Raw genomic sequence first — 23,116 nt, forward strand, 5'->3', positions numbered from 1 at the left:
TTTTTTTTTTTTTTTTGAGATGGAGTATTTAGCCTGTTGCCCAGGCTAAAGTGCAGTGGAAAAGGGAGGGTCTGGAGGGAAGAATGGCTCCTGCCCTTGTCCAGGGAGCTGGGCAGGCATGCGTCTGGGCTGAGTTCCGGCTTCCTTGTCCCACAAGTCTCAAGCTGCCTGACCTGCTGACAGAGTTCTCTTCCTCCCAGGTAGGTGTCTAGAGCAGAACTGGCAAGAGTGTTGCTGCTAGTTCTGATTCAGGTAGAGCGGGACCCACCTCCTGGTCCCCTGATTCACAGGATACAGATACAAGTGTCTGTGTACATTGGGTATAAGGTGACTAAACGGTGGCAGGATGCCCCTGCTTGGGTTGTCCTCAAGGCAGGAATGGTGAGACGTAGCCCTGGAGCTGGAATAAGGAGGTAGGGGGGTGGGGAGATGCTCTGCCTACCTTTTGGAAGTAGGCTCTGAGAACATAGAGAAAAAAACTAACTCTGTTTTTCCTGTACTCTCACAGCATGAAATACTTCTGTGACCTCAGATGTGTGGGAGTTTTTCCCCACATGCCAGTCCTCCAGGAGGTGACACCAGCTGGGTGTTCACTAATTACATTCAATTCTTTGGGGTTTTTGTTTTGTTTTGCTTTTGTTTGTTTGTTTTTGATACTGACTGTCCCTTTATCACCCAGGCTGGAGTGCAGTGGCGCGATCTTGGCTCACTGCAACCTCCACCTCCTGGGTTCAAGTGATTCTCATGCCTCAGCCTCCTGAGTAGCTGGGATTACAGGTGCCTGCCACCATGCCTGGCTAATTTTTGTATTTTTAGTAGAGACGGGGTTTCACTATGGTGGGCATGCTGGTCTTGAACTCCTGACCTCAAGTGATCCACACACGTCAGCCTCCCAGAGTGCTGGGATTACAGGCATGAGCTACCGCGCCCTGCCTTAAATTCAATTCTGACGCTACTTACCTGAGAAATTGTCAGATCCCACAGGTGGAGGGCTCAGTCCCACAAGACCGTCTCCCATTGCTGATGCCAATCACAAGCCCCATGTTGTTTTACCTGCGCTTCTGACAAAATGGCTAGAAATTAGGGTTCTTAAGCCCACCTCCTTGGGTTTAATTAATTTGCTAGAGTGGCTCACAGAACTCAGGGAAAAACTTACTTACATTTACTGCTTTATTATAAAGGATATTACAAAGGATATAGATGAAGAGATGCATGGGGTGAGGTTTGGGGGAAGAGGCTTAGAGCTTCCATACCCTCCCTGGCGTGCCACCTTCCAGGAACCACCACGTGCTTAGCTGTCCAGAAGCTCTCCAAGCCCTGTCCTTTTGGGTTTTTTGGTTTTGTTTTGTTGTTTTGTTTGGAGTCTCGCTCCGTTGCCCAGGCTGGAAGTGCAGTGGTGCCTTCTTGGCTCACCGCAACCACTGCCTCCCAGGTTCAAGGTGATTCTCGTGCCTCAACCTCCCTCGTAGCTGGGACTACAGGCACACGCCACCATGCCAGGCTAATTTTTGTGTTTTTAGTAGAGATGGGGTTTCACTATTTTGGCCAGGGCTGGTCTCAAGCTCCTGACCTCGTGATCTGCCTGCCTCAGACTCCCAAAGTGCTAGGATTATAGGTGTGAGCCACCACGCCTGCTTTTGGGTTTTTATGGAGGCTTTACTACATAGGCGTGATTGATTAGATCATTGGCCATTCGGTGATCAACTCAACCTTCCGCCCCTCTCCCTCCCTAGAGGTTGGAGGGTGGGGCTTAAATTTTTAATCCCAACCCTCTCATCCTATCTTGGTCTTTCTGTGACCGGCACCATTCAGAAGCTATCCAGGAACCCCCAGGCATCAGTCAACTTAGTAGTATACAAAAAGACTTATCGCTTTGGAGATTCCAAAGATTTTAGAAGCTATATCTCAGGAAACAGGATGAAGACCAAATATATATTTCACAAATCATACCCCCTCGTACCCCTTAACTTCCCACCACCAAGTGGCTGATTTGCCCTTGAACCTGAAAAGCTCAGAACTGGTCATTTCCCCAATAGGTGACCAGGCCTGCCAGCCCCAGGGCTCTGACCCAATGAGCTTTGTAACATCCTAAGTGGAAGCTAGTCCAGGCCATTCAAAGGTTTATTAATACTTGTTGATCATTCTAGAACTGAAGGTCCCTCTGAAGAATGAACACTCTAGCCTTCAGGGTCCTAAGGAAAAGAGACTAGAAGGAGTAGCCATGTGCAAAATTTCACCCTGGTGCAGTTTTATTCATGGTTCAAGCAAAAACTCAGAGTGGTTTTGTTGTCAGGGTAAACAAACTTGTAATTTTACTTTCCCCAGTGTTAGGAAAGCTCCTTCTGCACTGTGAATGCTGAGCCATGAGTATTAATCAGGGTGTGAACGTGTAGAACGTTAAATAGACCTGCAAACTTGTGTGTCATGCAAACATGCAACAATGTGTGTGCAAACACATTGATGTGCAGCTCCCATTCACAATCACAGACGTGAACACTTGGAAATAAAAATAAATTACTAAGCCCCCCAACCAACTGAAAAGATGCCATCTTGGCCAAGGGAACCCCAGAGAAAACATAAAAACTAAGTTTCTAGCCAAGACAGGATGGGACTTGGGACACACCTCATTATACCACCCCGTCCCACCTCGCTAACTACCACTAGACTGTCTTTCCTAAAGGTTAAACAAAAACCAGAAACCAGAAAAAAGATTATCTGGCTAGGCTCAGTGGCTCATGCCTGTAATCCCAGCACTTGGGGAGGCTGAGACAGGGAAGCATTGCTTGAGTCCAGGAGTTTGAAACCAGCCTGGGCAGCATAGTGAGACCCCATCTCTACAAAACAATTTTTAAAAAATTAACCAGGCAAGACCAGGCACAGTGGCTCATGCCTGTAATCCCAGCACTTTGGGAGGCCGAGGCCTGTGGATCACCTGAGGTCAGGAGTTCAAGACCAGCCTGACCAATATTATGAAACTCCCGTCTCTACTAAAAATACAAAAATTAGCCAGGCATGGTGGCATGTGCCTGTAATCCCAGCTACTCAGGAGACTGAGACAGGAGAATCATTTGAACCCGGGAGGCAGAGATTGCAGTGAGCCAAGATCACACCATTGCACTCCAGCCTGGGCAACAAGAGCGAAACTCCATCTCAAAAAAAAAAAAAAAAAATTAGCCAGGCATGGTGGTACGTGCCTGTAGTGTCAACTACTCGAGAGGTCGAAGTGGGAGGATTGCTTGAGCTCGGGAGGTAGAGGCCGAGGCTGCAGAGTGGTCATTGCACCACTGCACTCCAGCCTGGGCAACAAAAAGAGACTCTGTACCCCCAACCACCAAAAAAAAAAAAAGATTTGCTCCACCGCTGACTTCAACCAACCGACTGGCTCTCCATTTTGCAATTTCAACACTGACCAGCATTCCTTCCTGATAAGAAACCACTGCCCACAGGAGTGATTCTGGCCAGTCTACAGAGGTTGCACACAGAGGGACTTCATGTCCTCTGCTTCACCTTTTGATGTATAGGGCCTAATTGTCATATATTAGGTTAACCATCTGTGATAGTTAATATTAGGTGTCAACTTGATTGGATTGAAGGATACCTAGATGGCTGGTAAAGTCTTGTTTCTCGCTGTTTCTGTGTTGCCAGAGGAGATTAACATTTGAGACAGTGGACTGGGAGAGGAAGACCCACCCTCAGTGTGGGTGGGCACCATTCCATTGGCTGCCAGCTCAGCTAGAAGGAAGCAGGTGGAAGAAGGTGGGCTAAACTGGCTTGCTGCGCCTTCTAGCTTTCACCTTCCTCCCAGGCTGGATGCTTCCTTCCCCTCCTCCTGCCCTTGGACATCAGACTCCAGGTTCCTCCGCCTTTGGACTCTTGCGCTTGCACAAGTGGTTTGCCGGGGGCTTTGGGGCCTTTCGCCACAGACTGAAAACTGCACTGTTGGCTGCCCTGCTTTTGAGGCTTTTGGACTCTGACTGAGTCCCTGCTGGCTTCCTTCTTCCTCAGCTTGCAGATGGCCTATCATGGGACTTCACCTTGTGACCATGTGAGCCAGTTCCCCCAGATAAACTCCCTTTCATATATACATATATCCTATTCGTTCTGTCCCTCCGGAGAGCCCTGACTAATCTAAAGTTGAACTTAGGATGCATGTTGCAATCATTAGCCTACTATGCCTGTGCTTCCTTTTCATGAATATTCATAGCTTCTCCTGTAACCTGTTGAATATATATACGTGGCCAACCCACTCAGCATAAATTCCTGTTTCCTTAACCCCTACCTTGAAGTGCTGCTGGCTGGAGTCCAAGCTTCCTGACCTGTCAGAATGGCCACTTGCAGGCTGCAACCTTTTGTGAGAAATAAAGCTCTCCTTTCGAAACTTAGGAACCTCCTCATTTGTCAGGTGACAACACAGTGATACACATACACACACAGCAACCTCCAGTCTGTCAGCCTGAAATAATCAAAGGGATGAACATAGAACTTTGAAGGCTTATTTAAGCACACAGTTTGAGGATATCTACCTGGGAAGTACAGACTCCAAAGGAAGGCGGTCAGTCCTGCGAAGTGAAGAAGTTAAGATCTCACTATCTAGGCAGAAACAAAGAAGTTTAGCGGGATTACAACATCTTCCATACAAAGGTGGTTCATGATTACAGCAAGCTGATTGGTTTAGCTTGTTCCTTTTTGGAAAGAGATACTTAATATTTTATCATTTATTTATTTATTTATTTATTTATTTATTTATTTATTTATAGAGACAGGTCTCACTCTGTTGCCCAGTCTGGAGTGTAGTGACATGATCATAGCTCACTGTAACCTTGAACTCCTGGCCTCAAGCGATCCTCCCACCTCAGCCTCCCAGAATAATTGGATTACAGGCATGAGTCACCATGACTGGCTCTTAAATCCCTTTTAATCTATAGTTTCTCCTCCATTCTTTCTCTGCTTTGTTTTTAATTTTGGAATTATTTTTGAGGAAACTTGATTGTTACGTGTGGTAAAAATGACTCCCCCCAAAGATATCCCCCCTTTTTTTTAAGAGATGGGGTTTCACTACGTTGCCCAGGCTAGTCTCAAACTCCTGAACTCAAGAGATCCTCCTATCTCAGTCTCCCAAAGTGAGCTGCCATGCACAGCTGCATCTTGAATAATTTAATAGTCATGGAGTATTTTGTGCCATCTGGTACAAGAAAGGAAGTTAATCTATAACAAAAGATCAGTGACTAAGAAGGGAAGGGGTCTTATCTCGGTGCCATTCAGTCTTTCACAACATTTTACAAAGAAAAAAAAATTTTAAAAGGATGAACCTATAATCAGATAAGCAAAAGTTGCAGCTGTTAGCTATGTTGCTCAGGTTCCACAATCACATTTTTGTCAAGCCACAGAATAAGGTTGCAACAACTTATTTAAATTATTTATTTTCTGGCCGGGCCTGTAATCCTGTACACGCCTGTAATCCTCTCACGCCTGTAATCCCAGCACTTTGGGAGGTCGAGGGGGGCAGATCACGAGGTCAGGAGAATGAGACCATCCTGGCTAACACGCTGAAACCCCATCTCTACTAAAAATACAAAAAATTAGAGGAGCGTGGTGGCGGGCGCCTGTAATCCAGCTACTCTGGAGGCTAAGGCAGGAGAATGGCGTGAACCTGGGCACAGTGGAGGTGGAGCTTGCAGTGAGCCAAGATAGCGCCACTGCACTCCAGCCTGGTGACAGAGTGAGACTCGGCCTCAAAAAAAAAAAAATTTTCCAAGTCTCATCTGGGCCTCTATTTCTTCACCAGGCTCATTAATTGCACATTTTTATAGCATTTATTTATTATTTGCTTTTTTAAAAAAATAGATATGAATTTTCACTACATTAACCAGGCTGGTCTCGAACTCCTGGCCTCAAGTGATCCTCCCATCTCAGCCTCCCAAAGTGCTGGGATTACAGGTGTGAGCCACCACACCTGGCCTATTATTTGTCTATCTCACAAGACTGTATGCTCCCTGTGGACAAAAATCTTATCTGTTTAGCTTATTAATATATGCACAATGCCTGGAATGCACAAGGCCTGGAATAGCAGAGCTTGTGTTCAGTCAGCATGTGTGGGGTGGTGGGCATAGAACACACTGCATTACACGCTGAGTCTGATCGCACAAAACGTGCTGTGAAGTAGGTGTGATTCATATGAGAACTGTGGGACCCAGACAGGAGAGCCGTTCCCCCAAGGTAGGGCACCAGTTAGTGTCCAGCCCAGTTCCAATTTCTGTCTTGCTGATAGGCCCAGGGCCACAAGATACAGATGCTCAACGAAGGAGGTGAGTAGGGGCTAGAATCTAGACCACTCTGCTCACCAGGTTTGAGCCAAGAGCTAAGACTGCCAAACAATAAGAAAATTTTCCAAACGCAAGCTGATTTTAGATCAATCTGTCAGAGAATGTTTTGAACTATGTAAAATAATATAAATGCATATGCACATGCGTATATAGCTATAGATGTAGTTAGAACCGATAGATTTCTCATTGGCCAAGGTCCTGAGCAAAGCCAGATCCTGAGCAAAGCCAGTTGACACTAAGTATCCCAGCCCTTCTTCACCCTCTCATTTTCTTCCTTCTACTTTTGCATTTGTGCACAAAGAAGTAAAAGACCAGAAGCATGACACACTTAGTCTGAAAAGTATTTAAGGAACAGAGATTTATGTTGCAATAAGTTTGCTAATTTAGATACAGAAATGCTTGATGTCCTCTGGGCAGTCATAACTTTTAAATTAGCTTTTCTTTCTTTTTTTTTCTTTTTTTAAATTGAGATGGGGGTCTTGCTATGTTGTCCTGGCTGATCTTGAACTCCTGGCCCCAAGTGATCCTCACAGCTCAGCCTCCCAAAGTTGCAGGCATGAGCCACTATTCTTGGCCAGAGATTAACTTTTCTACTGGATCAACATTTTTGATCTCCTGAAAAAAAAAAAAAATCCCTTTTTATTTTGAGACAAGGTTTCCACTCTGTTTCTCAGGCTGGAGTGCAGTGGCACAATCACGGCTCACTGCAGCCTCAACCTCCTGGGTTCAGGTGATCCTCCCACCTCAGCTTCCCAAGTAGCTGGTACTATAGGCACACGCCACCACCTCTGGGTAATTTTTTACTTTTATTTTTATTTTTTGATAGAGACAGGGTTTCACCATATTGCCTGGGCTGGTCTCCAACTTCTGATCTCAATCAATCCTCCCACATCAGCCTTCTGAGTAGCCGGGATTACAAGTGCAAGCTACTGCACCTGGCCCTCTTTCTCTTATTTGAATAAATTTCTTTTTGATAAGAGGCTCACCCTAGAGTCTGAAATTGGTAGGAGCAGAAAAAGAGACTTCCATTTCTTTATGTGATTTTTAAAATCCTGGATATTCTTTATTATGTTTTTTAACATTTTTTATTTTTATTTTTGATTGACAGTACAATATGAACATAGTGTTTCAATATTTTAAAATAAAATCACTAAAATAAGAAAATTAATGTGGCAAAAAAAAAAAAAAAAGTGGGAGGCTGGGTGCGGTGGCTCACGTCTGTAATCCTAGCACTTTGGGAGGCTGAGGTGGGTGGATTGCCTAAGCTCAGGAGTTCGAGACCAGCCTGGGCAACACAGTGAAACCTCATCTCTACTAAAATACAAAATGAATTAGTTGGGCATGGTGGCACATGCCTGTAATCCCAGCTACTCAGGAGGCTGAGGCAGGAGAATTGCTTGAATCCGGGAGGCGGATGTTGCAGTGAGCTGAAATACAGCCACTGCACTCTAGCCTGGGCAACAGAGCAAGATCCCATCTCTTAAAAAAAAAAAAAAAGTGAAATGTGTCCTTGGGGAGGTAGTACTGGTAAAGTGTTTGTATGGACTTGACTTTGGGATATAGAACTGCACTCTGACCTCTAATAGGGGAGCGTTTCATGGGCCTGGTCTCCAACTTGGAAATAAACTCTCTTTTTTTTTTTTTTTTTTGAGACGGAGTCTCGCTCTGCCGCCCAGGCTGGAGTGCAGTGGCCGGATCTCAGCTCACTGCAAGCTCCACCTCCCGGGTTCACGCCATTCTCCTGCCTCAGCCTCCCGAGTAGCTGGGACTACAGGCGCCCGCCATCTCGCCCGGCTAGTTTTTTGTATTTTTTAGTAGAGACGGGGTTTCACCGTGTTCGCCAGGATGGTCTTGATCTCCTGACCTCGTGATCCACCCGTCTCGGCCTCCCAAAGTGCTGGGATTACAGGCTTGAGCCACCGCGCCCGGCCGGAAATAAACTCTCTAAAGACATTCTTTTCTTTGCTTTGCACCTCATGTGACTTCTCTGAGTAGGAGGGATTCTGCTTTCAATTCTTTTAATGGTAACAGTGGAATCATTAACTCCCTACTAAAAGAGGCTTATTCAATATATTTTTGGTTGATTTGGGCTCCCTTTGATGGTGGTTAGTTTGATATTTGCGACTTTTTCCTAAGGAGATTAGAAAAAGCAATCTAGATTGCTTCTCTTTGATTTGGGTTAGAACTAAGTGTGAGATTTCCAAGTGGAAAGTGAACATCAACCCAATAAGCTTTTATTCTACCTGGTTCAAAATGTTCTCTGTAAAACTGATCTAAAAATCTGCTTGTAATCTGGAATTTTCTTATTGCACTATCTTAATTTTTTTTTTTTTGAGATGAAGTCTTGCTCTGTCGCCTAGGCTGGAGTGCAATGGCGCGATCTTGGCTCACTGCAACCTCTGCCCCTGAGTTCAAGCGATTCTTCTGCCTTCAGCCTCCTGAATAGCTGAGATTACAGGCACCCCACCACGCCCGGCTAATTTTTGTATTTTTAGTAGAGATGGGTTTTGTCATATTGGCCAGGTTGGTCTTGAACTCTTAACCTCAGGTAAAGAGCACCCCTCATTTGTGAATATAGGAACTGAGGCCTGAGAGTGGGTAAGTAGCAGAGAAGCGATGCTAATGGGCACTCTTTCTGCTATACCAGTGCGGTCCAGGCAGGTTATGTACTCTCTGATTCCATTTCCCTTTTCTCTTGGGTACCCAACTAAACTCCATTTTCCAGCCGCCTTACAGTTTGGTTGAGTCCATGTGACTGAGTTCTGGCCAGGCACCACAGTGGCAGTGGGTCAATTGTGATGACCCAATTTAGCAGTTCTCAACCCATCAGACCAGCCCTCCTTCACCAAAATGACTCTTTGTAATGATACTTTTACTGCCCTGAAATGAATTTCACAGATAATAGGCTCTACCTACACACGTAATTTCAAAGCAAGTCAACAAAAATCCTGAACTATATAAAAGAGGAGATTGCTTTATAATACACAGATGAGTATTTTAACCAGCCAAAACCCAGGCACAGCTGCAGGAGACAATATAGTGAGGTCCCCAAATACTTATACCAACCTGTACTGAACAAACGTCAACCGAAGATAAGTCAGATCATGAACTGATCTGTAGCTAAGACCAGAAATATGGAAGAGCAAAGGCACAAGTGAATGGTAGACTAAAAACCGCTACATTCAGAGAAGGCAAAACCTGAGAGGGAAAGGTACTTTATGTTGAAAGGCAAAACTGAGTTTTGTTCCAGGTTCAGATAGTTAATTACAAACAGGTTATTCACCTGAATGAATATCCAATGGCACACGTGAACATCAAAGGAAGGGTCCTTCTGTACATCTGGCTTCCCTGACACCACCCATTAAGCGCCCACAGCCCACCTCAATTAATATGACCATCTCCATGCCCTCAATGTTTTTCCAAGAGACCTGCTGACTTACCTCCTCCAAGTTCAATGGGCAAGCAGATCCCAGATTTTATTTAGCCCTGAAGATAACCCAGTGAGATGGCATAGTTGGTGTTATTTTCCTCATTTATCCATGTAGAAACTGAGGCCTGAGAGTATGTAAGTAGCAGAGAAGCGATGCTAACCAGTGCTCTTTCTACTATACCAGTGCGATCCATGCTGGTTATATATTTACTGATTCCATTTCCCCTTTCCTCTTGCGCACTCAAGTAAACTCCATTTTCCAGCCCCCTTACAGTATGATTGAGTCCATGTGACTGAGGTTTGGCCAGTGGAAAGTAGACAGAGTTATGTTGATGCTTCCAGGCCTGGTCCCCAGCCCCAGCACCCCCTACACCACCCTGGTGAAGGCAATCATCCTCTTTTCCCTTTGCACAGTGATCCCTGGAGCCATGAGTTGAAGATGGGGGAAAGACCCTGGTCCCCTGCAGGACTGAGTGGAGAAAATACTCCTTACTCCCCGGCACAGCTGCATTTGAATATCACAGAACAATACAGGGGATTTGTATTAAGTTAAACCACTAATATTTAGAGGTTAATTTATCACAAACGCAAAAGTTTCCATAACTAATGCATCCAGGGGTTCCCTGTCTATGATTTTAGACAATACCTGACAAAGCAGTGAGTAACTTTTAATCCTTTACTGAGAAAGTTGTTCCCTTTGCAATGCTGTGCAATTGCATGAGAGAGTGGATAGAAAGAGGTAGCTTGTGTTTTCTAAAAAACAAACACTTCCAATACACATCAAAGAAGAAATACAAATGGCCAACAAGCACGTGAATAGATGCTTAACATCATTTCTCATTCAGGAAATGCAAATCCAAACCACAATGAGATACCACTTCACACCCACTAGGATGGAACAAAACAAAAGCAGAAAATAACAAGTGTTGGCGATGATGTGGGGAAATTGGAACCCTTTCATTGTTGGCAGAAATGTAAATGGTCACAGCTGCTATGGAAAACAGTTGGGTAGTCCCTCAAAAAGTTAAACATAGAATTATTGTATGACTCAGGAATTGCACTCCCTGAGATATACCTGAAAGAATTGAAAACAGGCACCCAACCATATATTTGTACAAGAATGTTCACAGTAGCATTAGTCACAAAAGTCAAAAAGTAGATATAATAGCCCACTCAAATGCCCATCGTTAGATGAACAGATAAAGAAAATGTGGCATATACAGGTACATACAACAAAATGTTGCTCAACAATAAGAAGGAATGGTGCCACAATGGAGATGAACCTGAAAAACATTGCACTAAGTGAAAGAAGCCATTCACTAAAGACCACAGATTGTATGGGTCCATTACATGAAGTATCTAGAACAGGTAAATCCAAGAACAGAAGGAAGATTAGTTGTTGCCAGGATCTGGAGAGAGGTGACAATAGGGAGTGACTGCTTAATGAGTGCAGGGATTTCTTTTGAGGAAATAAAAATATTTCAGAACTAGATAGATGTGGTGGTTGTACAACATTGTAAATGTACTAAATGTACTAAATGGACTGTATGCTTTTGAATGGTTAATTTTGTGTTATGTGAAATTCACATCAATTTTTTAAAAAAGCTCACACTAATGTGTGGTCTCCCCAGGTCTCTGTCCATCCAGACCTCACCAGTTCAGCCTGGGAGCAAAGGCAGTATCCAGGGAGACTCTGGCCGCTGGCTGGGTTGAGTGACTTCTTTTCCCCCAGTGCCTTTGAACTCTCTGCACCCAGCTCCGGGATGCCTTTGAACTCTCTGTCACCAGCAATAGGCAGAGGGGCTGGGGCAAGAGTGGGATGGAAAGAATACTGGATGTGGAGACCAAATGTGACAGTGTCCTTGCCCCGCTGCCTGCTTTAGATCTCAGGGGACACGCCATTTCCTCTCTGATAAACTCTAAGCTGTTAGGGTAACCCATGGGCCTGCCTGGCTGGGTCTTTGTTGACATTTACAAGTGGTCTCTCCCACAGCCCTCCAAGGGCTCCCTCTCCCCTCCAGGCCGCATGCGCAGTTCTCCCTGGACCTCCCCAACCCCTTTCTGCTAACCCCCGTTTCAAGAGGAAGATGCAGCCTGAGCCAGGTCTCCCCTCACAAATCTCCCCACCAGGGCTGGATCACACAACAAATAGAACCGGCCCCAGGGCACTCGCCGGCAGGGCGCAGCCAGTGATTGTCACAGTCCTTCGAAATTCTTAAGATCTAGGTCTTGCTGCACCCCCACAACCTACAAACAGGGTCGGGGCCTTCTCTGCACCTCCAGTTCCCAGCTCACCTCCGTCAGTGTCACAGCTGGTTACCTTTCCTTCCTCCCTGGCAAGGGAGGGCAAGGCTTGGGGCTTGCTGACTCCAGGCCCAGCCCAGCCCGGGGCACGCAGGAGCCCCTCAATAACTACTCAAACAGACAAGAAATGGCCCGAGTTCGTGGCCAGCTCCACCATGCACTACACATCCTGACCTCTCTGAGCCTCGACTGTCACTCGGGGTCACAACCCTGTCCTGAGCATCTCCCGGGGCAGGGGGCGATGACACACATGCAGCTGCCTGGGGGAAGCCGGCGGTGTCACCTCCTTTCTGGAAAGCGGAGGGTCCTGGTGGGCTCTGGAAACGCAGCCCAGACCTTTGCAATGCGAGGAGGATGAGGGCGGAGACCTCGCGGTCCCCAACACAAGACTCCCGCCCCCGCCTTGCCCGGTCCCGCCCTCCCCACTGCTCCCCCCAGCTCCCCGACCCGGGGCGCCCCGCCCGGCCCGGCTCCTCACCCACCTCAGCCGCGACTGTCTTCGCCGAGCCCCCGGGGCCAGGTGTACCGGGCGCGCCACGATGCGGCCGCGGCTGTGGCTCCTCCTGGCTGCACAGCTGGCAGGTAAGGCGGGCGGAGTGCGGGCTGCCCGAGGGTCTGCGTTCCCGGGGTCCGAGCTGGGAGGTGAGAAGTGGCTGTCCTGGCCTTGGTCCTGGCAGGGTGCAGCGTAGAGGCCGCGGCAGCAGGGCGCCCGGGAGGCAGCTTGGCACCGTCCCTAAGGGTGGAAATAAAATACCCCCGGACCGCATTACCCCGGGGAGCCGGAGAGCCCCTGGACTGAGGCCACCTCCCCGCAAAAGCCTGGACCCAGGAGAAGGGGAGGCAGTGAAAAGGGGAGCGAGTGAGGGAAGGAAAGAGAGGGGCGCCGGAGGTCACAAGGGGAAGGAAACAGGTCCCTGCCCAGGGTCCCCGCAGGATGTGCTCCGAGGAAGGTTGGCCAGGCCGAGGGTCCTGCGGACACATTTTTATTACTTCCGGGGAAATGTTTGTAGTACAATCAGACAAACATCAGGCGCTCCCAGTTCTGGGAGGGCTAGGGCAGGGTGATCTCTCTGGCTCCCGTTCTCCCTGCTGTCCCCAGTGTTAGGTGTCATGGGTAGCGTGGTCCCTAGGAAGCAGCCTGGAGGTTGGGTTGTTGGAGTTGGATGGGGCGTCTAGATTGTCCTTCTGAATAAGTCCAGCCAGACTGCCTTTTGGAAGAAGCCTCTGCACACCCGGAAAGCTGCCCAAACCGGTCGATTTACTCTCGTGCCCAAAAAGCCCAAAGCTGGTCATCCCGCCAGAAGGTGACAAGGCCTGGCAGCCCGCGGCTCTGGCCCAGTGAGTGCAATATCATAAATAGAAAGAGCCCAGGCCATTCAGCGCACTAAAGTCATTACTGATGGATCTAGAAACATCAGGTCCCTCTGACAATGGAATCTCTGGGTTATCTAGGGGAACAGGCAGTGAGGCCTGGCTCCGTGTCCAGCATACAGCAGGGACTTGGCCACAGCCCTGAGTATTCAGTTCCTAGAGGACAAAAAGCAAGTGGGTCCCGGGAAGAGCCGAGGTGTGTCTCAGCCAGGAGAGGAAATGCACACTCACAGCCCAGGCCTTGCTCTTACAGGAGTCGCTTCTGGGTTTTCCTGGAAGGGCTTCAGGCACCTGTGAACCTGCAGCCCCACTGTGTGCTCATGAGCACATAACTGCCACTCGGGAGAGGACTGGAGGTTTCTTCAGTTCAGTGGTTCCAAGTCAGTTTCTGGGGTCCCACAAGCTGGGTTTGAATCTGGATCACTGTGTGACCTTGAGCGGTCTTTAAACTTCGTGAGAGCCTCGCTTTCCTCATGGGTAAAGTGGGTGCAAAACAGTATCTCCCCCACAGGATTTGGTGAGGATCAAATGAGGCAATGTATGTGCCATGCCAGGCACAGCTCAATAAACTGGCATTACTGATTCTTATGAACTCCCCCAAGAAGTCAGCGACCCGAAACAAGGAAAAGCCTCTGCTGTGCTGGAACGGCACTGTGGTGTTTGGGCAGCCAAGAGGAAGCCCAGCAGCCACTTGTGCCCCAGACATCATTTCCGTCTTGTTTTTATTTTTTTTATTTTTTAATAATTGTTTTTTCCAAGACAGAGTCTTGCTCTGTCGCCCAGGCTGGAGTGCAGTGGTGCGATCTCGGCTCACTGCAACCTCTACCTCCTCAAGCAATTCTCCTGTCTCAGCCTCCCGAGTAGTTGGGATTAGAGGCACATGCCACCATGCCTGGAAAATTTTTGTATTCTTAGTAGAGACAGAGTCTCACTGTGTTGCCCAGGCTGGTCTCAATATCCTGAGCCCAAGTGATCCTCCTGCCTCGATCTCCGAAAGTGCTGGGATTACAAACATGAGCCACCACACCCGGCCCCATCATTTCATTCTCGATGCAAGCGAAAGCTAAGGGTGGTCCAGGAGCAAAGTCAAAAAGTCAAAGTTCATTTCGTCAGTGTTGGAGAAGGCCATTATGGGGCCACGGAGCCTGAGCCGCAAGTGCAGGCAGGATTTTAAACATGAGGTGCTCAGTAAGCCGGCTCCTCGTCTGCCCTCTGGCCTCTTCTGCCTACCGAGGTCTGTGTCCTCTCTGTGCCTCCCCACTCCTGCATCTCTGCCCTGGCCTGCAATGTCTCCCTTTGCTCCACAGCCAAAATGAAGGGCTCACCAGGTCAGATTGTGTTCGTTGGAAGCTGTGCAGCCTTGGTGTGAATGGAACCCATTCTGATCCTTCTCCTTGAGATTTAATTGACTTCCAGTAACAGCCCTGTGATATGAGACATCAGGACAGTATTTACCTGTGTATGTGGCCATACAGTTTGCAGTGTGCTTTTTTGGACAGCATTTCATTTCTTTCCAACCCTCAGAGACAGGCAGGACAACAGCACCAAGCTGCCCTCCTTTCATAAGACAGAGGCTCGGTAACTGGCCTGAGGTCTCACAGCTGGCACGGCCAGAGGCTGGGTTCAGGGCCGGGTCTGTGAGTCCTGCTCTAGCTCCTCATGAACAAGCCCCTGCTTGCCGGGTGCTTCTCATCAGAGTCTAAGATGAACTCCCGGCCCTGCTTCTGGGGTGTCTGTCCTTCCACTGGGGAATAGGGATCCAGTGACCGAGCTGGGCTCGGGGGTCATGGGCTATAATTGTACCTACCAGGGGATAGTGAGCTTTTTTGCTGTCTGCCCTTGCTGTCCAGCAATGGACAGGCTAGCCACATGCTCTGCTGTGATCCTGGGCTCCTCTCCCAGCCTGTCCTGGGTCTCCTTCGGCAGTTTGGAGCCCACCGAAGGGCTATACGTCCAGTGGCAGTCAGGGGAGGTAAAAGGCAACCAGCTTTGGCTTCAGACTTTGAATCCTTGAGTTTCACTCCTAGGCTGAACAAATAACTTCATGCCTCCGTTTCCTCATCTGTGTAATGAGGACTAAAAATCCTGAATCCATCCTTGTGTGGTGGTGCATGCCTATAGTCACAGCTACTTGGGAGGCTGAGGTGGGAGAAGAGATTGAACCCAGGAAGTCAAGGTTGAAGTGCGCTATGATAGTGCCCGTGAATAGCCACTCCACTCCAACCTAGGCAACATAACAAGACCCCATGTCTTAAAAAATTCCAAAGCCAGTTTGAGGCTTGATTGAGTTCCTTTATGCAAGGGCCAGGCATATAAGTACTCAATAAACAAATGGCAGCTCTCTCCCCTGTACCTTTGTAAAGCTGAACTTAGCAAACACCTGCCTTCCAGATGATCTCCTGGAAGGTGGGGTCTGTGAGCTCTGAGTCCAGGAGCCAACAGCTGCGCTCAGTACAGTCCCTGGACCCAGTAACTGGGCAGGTTCTTCCACGGCTTTTTCTTTGACACCTGACTCAGTGTGACTGCGAGGTCCCACAACTGTGGCTAGGAAAATGTGTGATGTCTCTGTTCTTGGCTTTTCCTAGTTGTCCGTGGCAGCTCAGTCCTCCAGCAGACCCCTGCATACATACAGGTGCAAACCAACAAAATGGCGATGCTGTCCTGCGAGGCTAAAATCTCCCTCGGTAACATGCGCATCTACTGGTTGAGACAGCGCCAGGCCCCGAGCAGTGACAGTCACCACGAGTTCCTGGCCCTCTGGGATTCCACAAAAGGGACTGTCCATGGCGAAGAGGTGGAACAGGAGAAGATAGCTGTGTTTCGGGATGCAAGCCGGTTCATTCTCAATCTCACAAGCGTGAAGCCAGAAGACAGTGGCATCTACTTCTGCATGATCATCGGGAGCCCCGAGCTGACCTTCGGAAAGGGAACTCAGCTGAGTGTGGGTAAGAAGCAGGCCCAATGCTATCAATGAGCACTGAGCATCGACTGTGTGTCAGGCACGTGCCAGGCACTGGGACCACCATGCTTCAGTGTGCCCCACTCTGCAGCCGTGACTAACGGCACTGCTGCTGATAATGACAGAAAGTACATGGGGAGACTTACCCAGGCCAAGCCCCTCCAAGTGTTTCCATAGCTAGCTCGCTTAATGCTGCCAACCTCCCTGGAAGGTAGGTCTATCACCTAACCACTTTAGATGGGAATAAGGTGAAACTGGAAGAGATGGATCAGAGTCAGAGATGAGCATTAAGCTTCTCTTTTTTGTTGTTTTTTTGTTTTTGAGACAGAGCCTCACTCTGTTGCCCAGGCTGGGGTGCAGTGGTGCAATCTTGGCTCACTGCAGCCTCTGCTTCCTGGGTTCCAGTGATTCTCTTGCCTCAGCTTCCCGAGTAGCTGTGATTACAGGCATGAGCCACCATGCCTAGCTAATTTTTTGTATTTTTAGTGGAGACAAGATTTCACCATGTTGGCCAGGCTTGTCTCGAACTCCTGACCTCAAATGATCCACCTGCCTTAGCCTCCCAAAGTGCTGGGATTACAGGCGTGTGCCACCATGCCTGGCCAGGCATTATGCTTCTTATGTGGACAGGGCAGTGCTGTCCTTCAGGCCACATCAGGGACATCCGAAGCTATGGCTGGATTGGGTGGAGTCCCTTGGCCTTATAGTGGTATTAGAAATCCCCACAGAGTGTGCACACAGGGAGAGGAAGCCCTCACTGCCCTGACTTACCTACCCAGTGAGGGCATTTCTAGGGGCAGTGGAGGGACAGGTACCCTTATGTTCTCTGTGAGGGTCTATGGCTCGAACTCATACCTGAGTCGAAGGTAGTAAGGAGACAGCCAGGCCCAGCTCTGCTTGCAGACTTGCCACGCTTTCTCCCCTGGGCCTCAATGTTCTCTTCGGTGTCATGGGGCTGCTGATGGCCTGCATGACCCACTTAATCCCAGAGAAGCTGCAGACCTCTGACTTAAGTCAACAAGTCCAGCAGACACACATTTCAAGCCACAGATGAAATTCTAAATTTTTAGTCATGTTTAAAAAAGCAAAAAGCAAGTAAAACTAATTTAAATTATTTAACTCAATTTATTAACTGTATTTTCATCTGTTATTGCTGAAATATTTTACATTCATTTTTCATACTAAGTGTTCAGTGAGCATTTTACATAAAACATACGGCTTATCTCGATTCAGACTGGCCACATTTCACGTGCTCAGCAGCACCTGCAGTGAGTGGCCACCATATTGGAAAGAAGGCATTTAGCTATGGGTGGGGAGGGATTGTGTGGTAACCCGCACCACCTGGCTCTGGCTCTAGCCCCACCTCCAGCTTGGCCCAAGGCTGGAGCCAACCCCCTCCAGGGCTCCCACTGCCCTGCTTCCTACTCACCTGAGGGCACTAAAAGCCACAAGGAGACCCAGAAATTAGACCACTCAGCGTGAGGAAGTGCAGGGGCAGCTGGGGACAGCAGCACGATTAGGAAGACACAAACCAAAGTGATGCCCCGCCACCTCTTGCCAGCCTGGAGGGACTATTGCAGGCAAGAAGCTGAGGCATCCCTTTGCGTGGGGTCCACTGATTTTCGTATTGAAAAATGGACTTTGGGAGTTTGGGAGTTTGGGGTTTGGGGTTTGGGGTTTGGGTTTTGACGTTGGCTTATTGTTTTTGCCTCTGTAAGCCCCACACCTTTCCACTCATGAGATTTCACGGTCTGAGAAGGTGGAGGGTGGAATAAGCACAGCTAGTTTCCAGAGCTTCCCACCGCCTCCACCCCAACCCCACTCACTCCTTACTTCTGTGTTTCCAAACCCCAAACACCTCCCAGCACTGCAGGAATGTCAATGCCTCCTTACAGCGCTGGCTTGCAACCAAACCTGCTTCTCCCCAGGGCTTGCAACGAGACCTTCTTCAGAGCCAAAACCCAGCTTCTCCCCCAAGAAAGGCCTTTTAGAGGACAAAGCTGGGATGGTTGAGAAAGTGTTTGGGGAAAGACAGGGCCTTTTTCAGGCCCTTAAGTATATCATGGGCTCAAAGTTATATTCCTTTTAAGGACGGAGAGGGAGAGATTCAACTGGGGGCTCAGGAGGAATCCAGGGGGACCGGGCTCTAAGCAAGATGAATGTAAAACAGAACAGTCCCCCAACCTGAGTCTCCCACCAGACCCAGGCTGTGGTACCCAGCCAAGACACGGAGGGCCTAAAGAGCTGGCTCCCCTCTGGGCTCACTACGGACCATTTGAGAGACGTCCCTGCTTCCTCGAATAGAAAATAAGTCAAATAGAAAATAAGTCAAACAGCACTACTTCTAGGGCCATGAGGAATAAAGGAGGCAACACTCCCAACAGAAGGCCAGGCTCCTTGCCTGCTCTCCAAGACCCTGCTGATGACAGTTTTCCTCTTACAATAGTTGCCCTTGACACTCTGATGACCCAGGGCCTTGGGTGGACCTAAAGTGTTCAACTTTTTCTCAGAAAACCTTTGTACGTGAGGTAGTGTGGCAGAATGAGAAGCACAGGTTCTAGAATCAAGGTCTTTTGGTGCAGATCCTGGCTCAGCAGCCTGTGGCTGTCTAACTTTGGGCACATCATTTCAGCTCTCTGAGCCTAGGCTTCCTCCTGGATAAAATGGGGACAATAGTGCCTGCCCCAAAAGTTGTTGTGTTCAGTAAACTTACGTGGAAAAGCTCAGCACTGCTCCCTGCACATGGTTGGAGCTTAGTGCATGTTCATTCTAGTTGCTTCTTCCCGTCAATGTCTTGAAGCAAACAGCATGTTTTCTCCACTTTTCAGAGGAGGCTCAGAGAGGTGAGGGGCTAAAATGTCTACTTTTATATAGAAGATGCCAGGCCAAAAATGACTGATCTGTGGGCTTCCCCTGCCGGTCTCCCCACCCCTCAACCTTTTTTTTTGAGACGGAGTCACTCTGTCACCCAGGCTGTAGTGCAGTGGCAAGATCTCGGCTCACTGCAAGCTCTGCCTCGCTGGTTCAAGTGACTCTCCTGCCTCAGCCTCCCAAGTAGCTGGGATTACAGGCACGCGCCACCACACCCAGCTAATTTTTGTATTTTTAGTAGAGACGGGGTTTTGCCATGTTGGCCAGGCTGGTCTTGGACTCCTGACCTCAGGTGATCCACCCGCCTAGGCCTCCCAAACTGCTGTGATTATAGGTGTGAGTCACCGCGCCCAGCCTTAATATTTCTTTTCTTTTCTTTTTTTTTTTTTTTCTGTCCCCCTGAACCTAGAGCTTAGGTGTCTTCTTACTCCCTCTTCTACCATTTTGGAGAAAATCAGTGCAGAGGGGTCTGTTTCCTCAACCCACACAGGCAAGGGTTGGACTCCGTGGCCAGCAGCGCCCCCTTCATCCCCCGCAGGCGTCAGAGCCACAGCTGTCTTCCTTTGTTCTGGGTGTCAGCTTGCTGCCCTCTCCCAGCACTTCAGCAGGGGTCAGTGGGTTAGAATGAAGGAGAGGGGTGACCCATCCAGGAGTCAGGACAGGGGCTTGGGGTCCCAACACAGCACTCACCACTTGGGGCTGCAGGGGCCAGCTCCCCTTGTCTCTGGCATTCACCTTTGAAATTAAAGTTGGAGACTGAAGTTCTCCTAGCTCTGATATTATATATATATTTTAGGGTCACCTGAGAAGGAAAACAAATCCCCAGATATGACACCTGCTTGGTACTGTACATGCAGAAAAGGGCACCCCTCCCTTCCATGAGCTTCCTCCACGTGCTTAGAGATTGCCGAGTTGGGCGGAGGGTCTGGTTGTGCCAAAGGCTGGGCGATCCAGCCCTGGGGCGCAAGGTCTTCGGCCAGGTGGAGCCACGTCTACTGAACCTTTTTTTTTGGACGCACTGTCCCTTTAATTCTCAGATAATCCTAAGAAGGAGGTGGCAATTATCATTATTTCAGCAAATGAGGAAATCAAGGCACAGAAAAGTACTATGACTTGTCCCAAATCACACAGTGGTTAATCAGGGGTGTAGGTCGGCTGGGAGCAGTGGCTCGTGCCTGTAATACTAGCACTTCAGGAGGCCAAGGCGGGTGGATCACCTGAGGTCAAGAGTTCAAGACCGGCTTGGCCAACATGGTGAAACCCCATCTCTACTAAAAATACAGAAAATTAGCCGAGTGCAGTGGCACGTGCCTGTAATCCCAGCTACTATGGAGGCTGAGGCAGGAGAATCACTTGAACCCAAGAGGCAAAGGTTGCAATGAGCCAAGATCGTGCCACAGTGCTCTACCTGGGCTACAGAATGAGACTTCATCTCAAAAACAAAAAAAAAAAAAAAAAAAAAAAAATCAAGGATGTAGGCTCTGCTCAGGTCTGTGTGGCTTCCTCTCTCCAGGACACCAAACTGAACCCCATCCCTAGGCCCCCACCCTTTTCCCAACATCTGAGAACTGAGAAAGCAGATCAAATATTCTACTGCTATGTGTCCTTCTTGTAGCAGCCTGGGGAACAGTCATAAGGACTTCAGTACTTGGATGTAAGACAAATTTTGTTCATTTGTTCATTCGTTTGTTCTTGAGACAGGGTCTTGCTCCATCACCCAGGCCAGAGTGCAGTTGCGTGATCACAGCTCACTTCAGCCTTGACTTCCCAGGCTCAGGTGATCCTTTTACTTCAGCCTCCTGGTTAGCTGGGACTATCAGCATGTGCCACCAAGCCTGGCTAAACTTTTTATTTTTTGTAGAGAGGGGGTTTCATCATGTTGTCCAAGCTGGTCTCAACCTCCCGGGCTCAAATGATCTCCTGCCTTGGCCTCTGGAAGTGCTGGGATTCCAGGCATGAGCCACCGCGCCCGGCCACAAGACAAAGTTTTATCTTTGAGTCCACCTGGTGTTCACCTGGCTAAGATATGTGTCTTGCTTTCTTTCTGTAGTTGATTTCCTTCCCACCACTGCCCAGCCCACCAAGAAGTCCACCCCCAAGAAGAGAGTGTGCCGGCTACCCAGGCCAGCGACCCAGAAAGGTGAGTTCCCTACCCCTCTGCACCCTCAGAAACAAGGCAGACATCCTCTCGCCCTCCCTCCCTCCCCTCCTTCCTTCCCCAGGCACTTTCCAAGTGTTAACTCTAGAGCCTATCTCCCTGGCCCAAGCTAGGGTCAGAAAGGATGCTGAGTGTGACAGCAACTCACAGTCTTGTGGGAGACAGACTCGTAAACTGTTACTGGACAAAGCTTAATGGAGGCGATCTCCACCCACACACCTGCACACAAATGCCCACAGCTTCATTATTCATACTAGCCAAAAGTAGAAACTACCCAAACATCCACCAGCTAATGAATAGATTAACAAAATATGGTATATTTATTATCGTGGAATATTGTTTGGCCATAATAAAGAAGAAAGTGAAAGAAGCCAGTCACAAAAATCCATATACTATATGATTCCATGATTATGGAATATTCAGCATATGACCGTCTGTAGAGACAGAACGCAGATTGGTGGCTGCCTAAGGCTGGGGGCTTGGGAAAGAAATGGGGAGTGATTCCTAATGGATATAAAGTTTCTTTTTAAGGGAATTTAAATGTTCTAAAATTACATTATGGAAATGGTTGCACAACTCCATGAATACACTAAAAATCATGACATTGTACACTTTAAACAAGGGGACTTTATATGTAAATTATAACTCAATAAAGCTGTTAACAAACAAAAAATCTACTCAAAGGACCAGCACTTTAAACTTTTCCAGTTTTGGCCAGATGTGGTGGCTCACACCTGTAATCCTAGCACTTTGGGAGGCCAAGATGGGCGAATCACCTTGAGCTCAGGAGTTAGAGGCCAGCCTGGGCAACATGGTGAAACTCTGTCTCTATGAAAATATTAAAAAATTAGCTGGGCGTGGTGACACATGCCTGTAGTCCCAGCTACTCAGGAGGCTGAGGTGGATGCCTTGAGCCTGGGAGGTGGAGATTGAAGTGAGCCAAGATCCTCCCACTGCACTCCAGCCTGGGTGATAGAGCCAGACCCTGTTTCAAAAAAAATGTTTCCAGTTTTAATACCTAACAGAGGACCTAATACACAGTATGTGCTTGTTCATGAATACATGCTTGTTTGCAAATGAACACATTTGCTTCTCTATGCTACACCAGACACCTCAGCTGGAGTGTATGCACATACACACACACACAGACACACATGCCCACGCACACGCTTTCCTTAAACCCATCAGCCCAAACGTGTTTCTGGAAAAATACTGACCTCAGCCCAGCAAAAGCCACTGGTGACAAACAGAAAGTGCCATCTGCTGCTACCCAGAGAACAAACCACAAGCAGCCCCAGGAGCACTGCCTCGCACTGCTCAGTTCGCTTTGTCTTAAAAGTTTTAAGTACCAGAAATTATCGAGGAGGGTACTGAATAGGATCTGGGAGACTGGGGTGGCAAGCTGCCATCACATGAGGTCACAGTAAAAAGAAAATCAGAACCAATGTACAGAAGAGTAAAGTCTTAAGGAGCTTAAGAGTGACCTTATTTTATAAAGTCCCATGCCCTGACCCCTTCACCTAAATGACTTCAGGCAGACTACAACAAAAAGGATATAAAATGCAAATACAATAGAGCCACTAAGATGAGGGTGCAAGAACTGGTTGTGTACTACGGCTCTGGAGAACCCAGCAACATCAGTTTAAACAAAGGGAAGACCCCAAGTTGTATGGCACCCCAACCCCGGTGATAGAAAGAAA

At 48.2% G+C, this 23,116-nt stretch overlaps 1 protein-coding gene across 4 annotated transcripts in view; it reads left to right on the forward strand.

Annotated features, from left to right (window-relative positions):
• Window positions 1–12,529: 12,529 nt before the first annotated feature.
• CD8B (CD8b molecule) overlaps window positions 12,530–23,116 on the forward strand; it is a 49,862-nt gene continuing 39,275 nt past the window's right edge. For all 4 annotated transcript variants that reach the window (XM_011971762.1, XM_011971763.1, XM_011971765.1 and 1 more), the window contains exons 1-3: window positions 12,530–12,639; window positions 16,014–16,373; window positions 21,309–21,398. In XM_011971762.1, the coding sequence (XP_011827152.1) occupies window positions 12,597–12,639; window positions 16,014–16,373; window positions 21,309–21,398 (493 nt within the window). In that variant the 5' untranslated portion in view covers window positions 12,530–12,596. The remainder of the gene's footprint in view (window positions 12,640–16,013; window positions 16,374–21,308; window positions 21,399–23,116) is intronic.

Source organism: Mandrillus leucophaeus, unplaced genomic scaffold, assembly GCF_000951045.1.
Source record: "Mandrillus leucophaeus isolate KB7577 unplaced genomic scaffold, Mleu.le_1.0 Scaffold1244, whole genome shotgun sequence".
In the NCBI taxonomy this organism is placed as follows: domain Eukaryota; kingdom Metazoa; phylum Chordata; class Mammalia; order Primates; family Cercopithecidae; genus Mandrillus; species Mandrillus leucophaeus.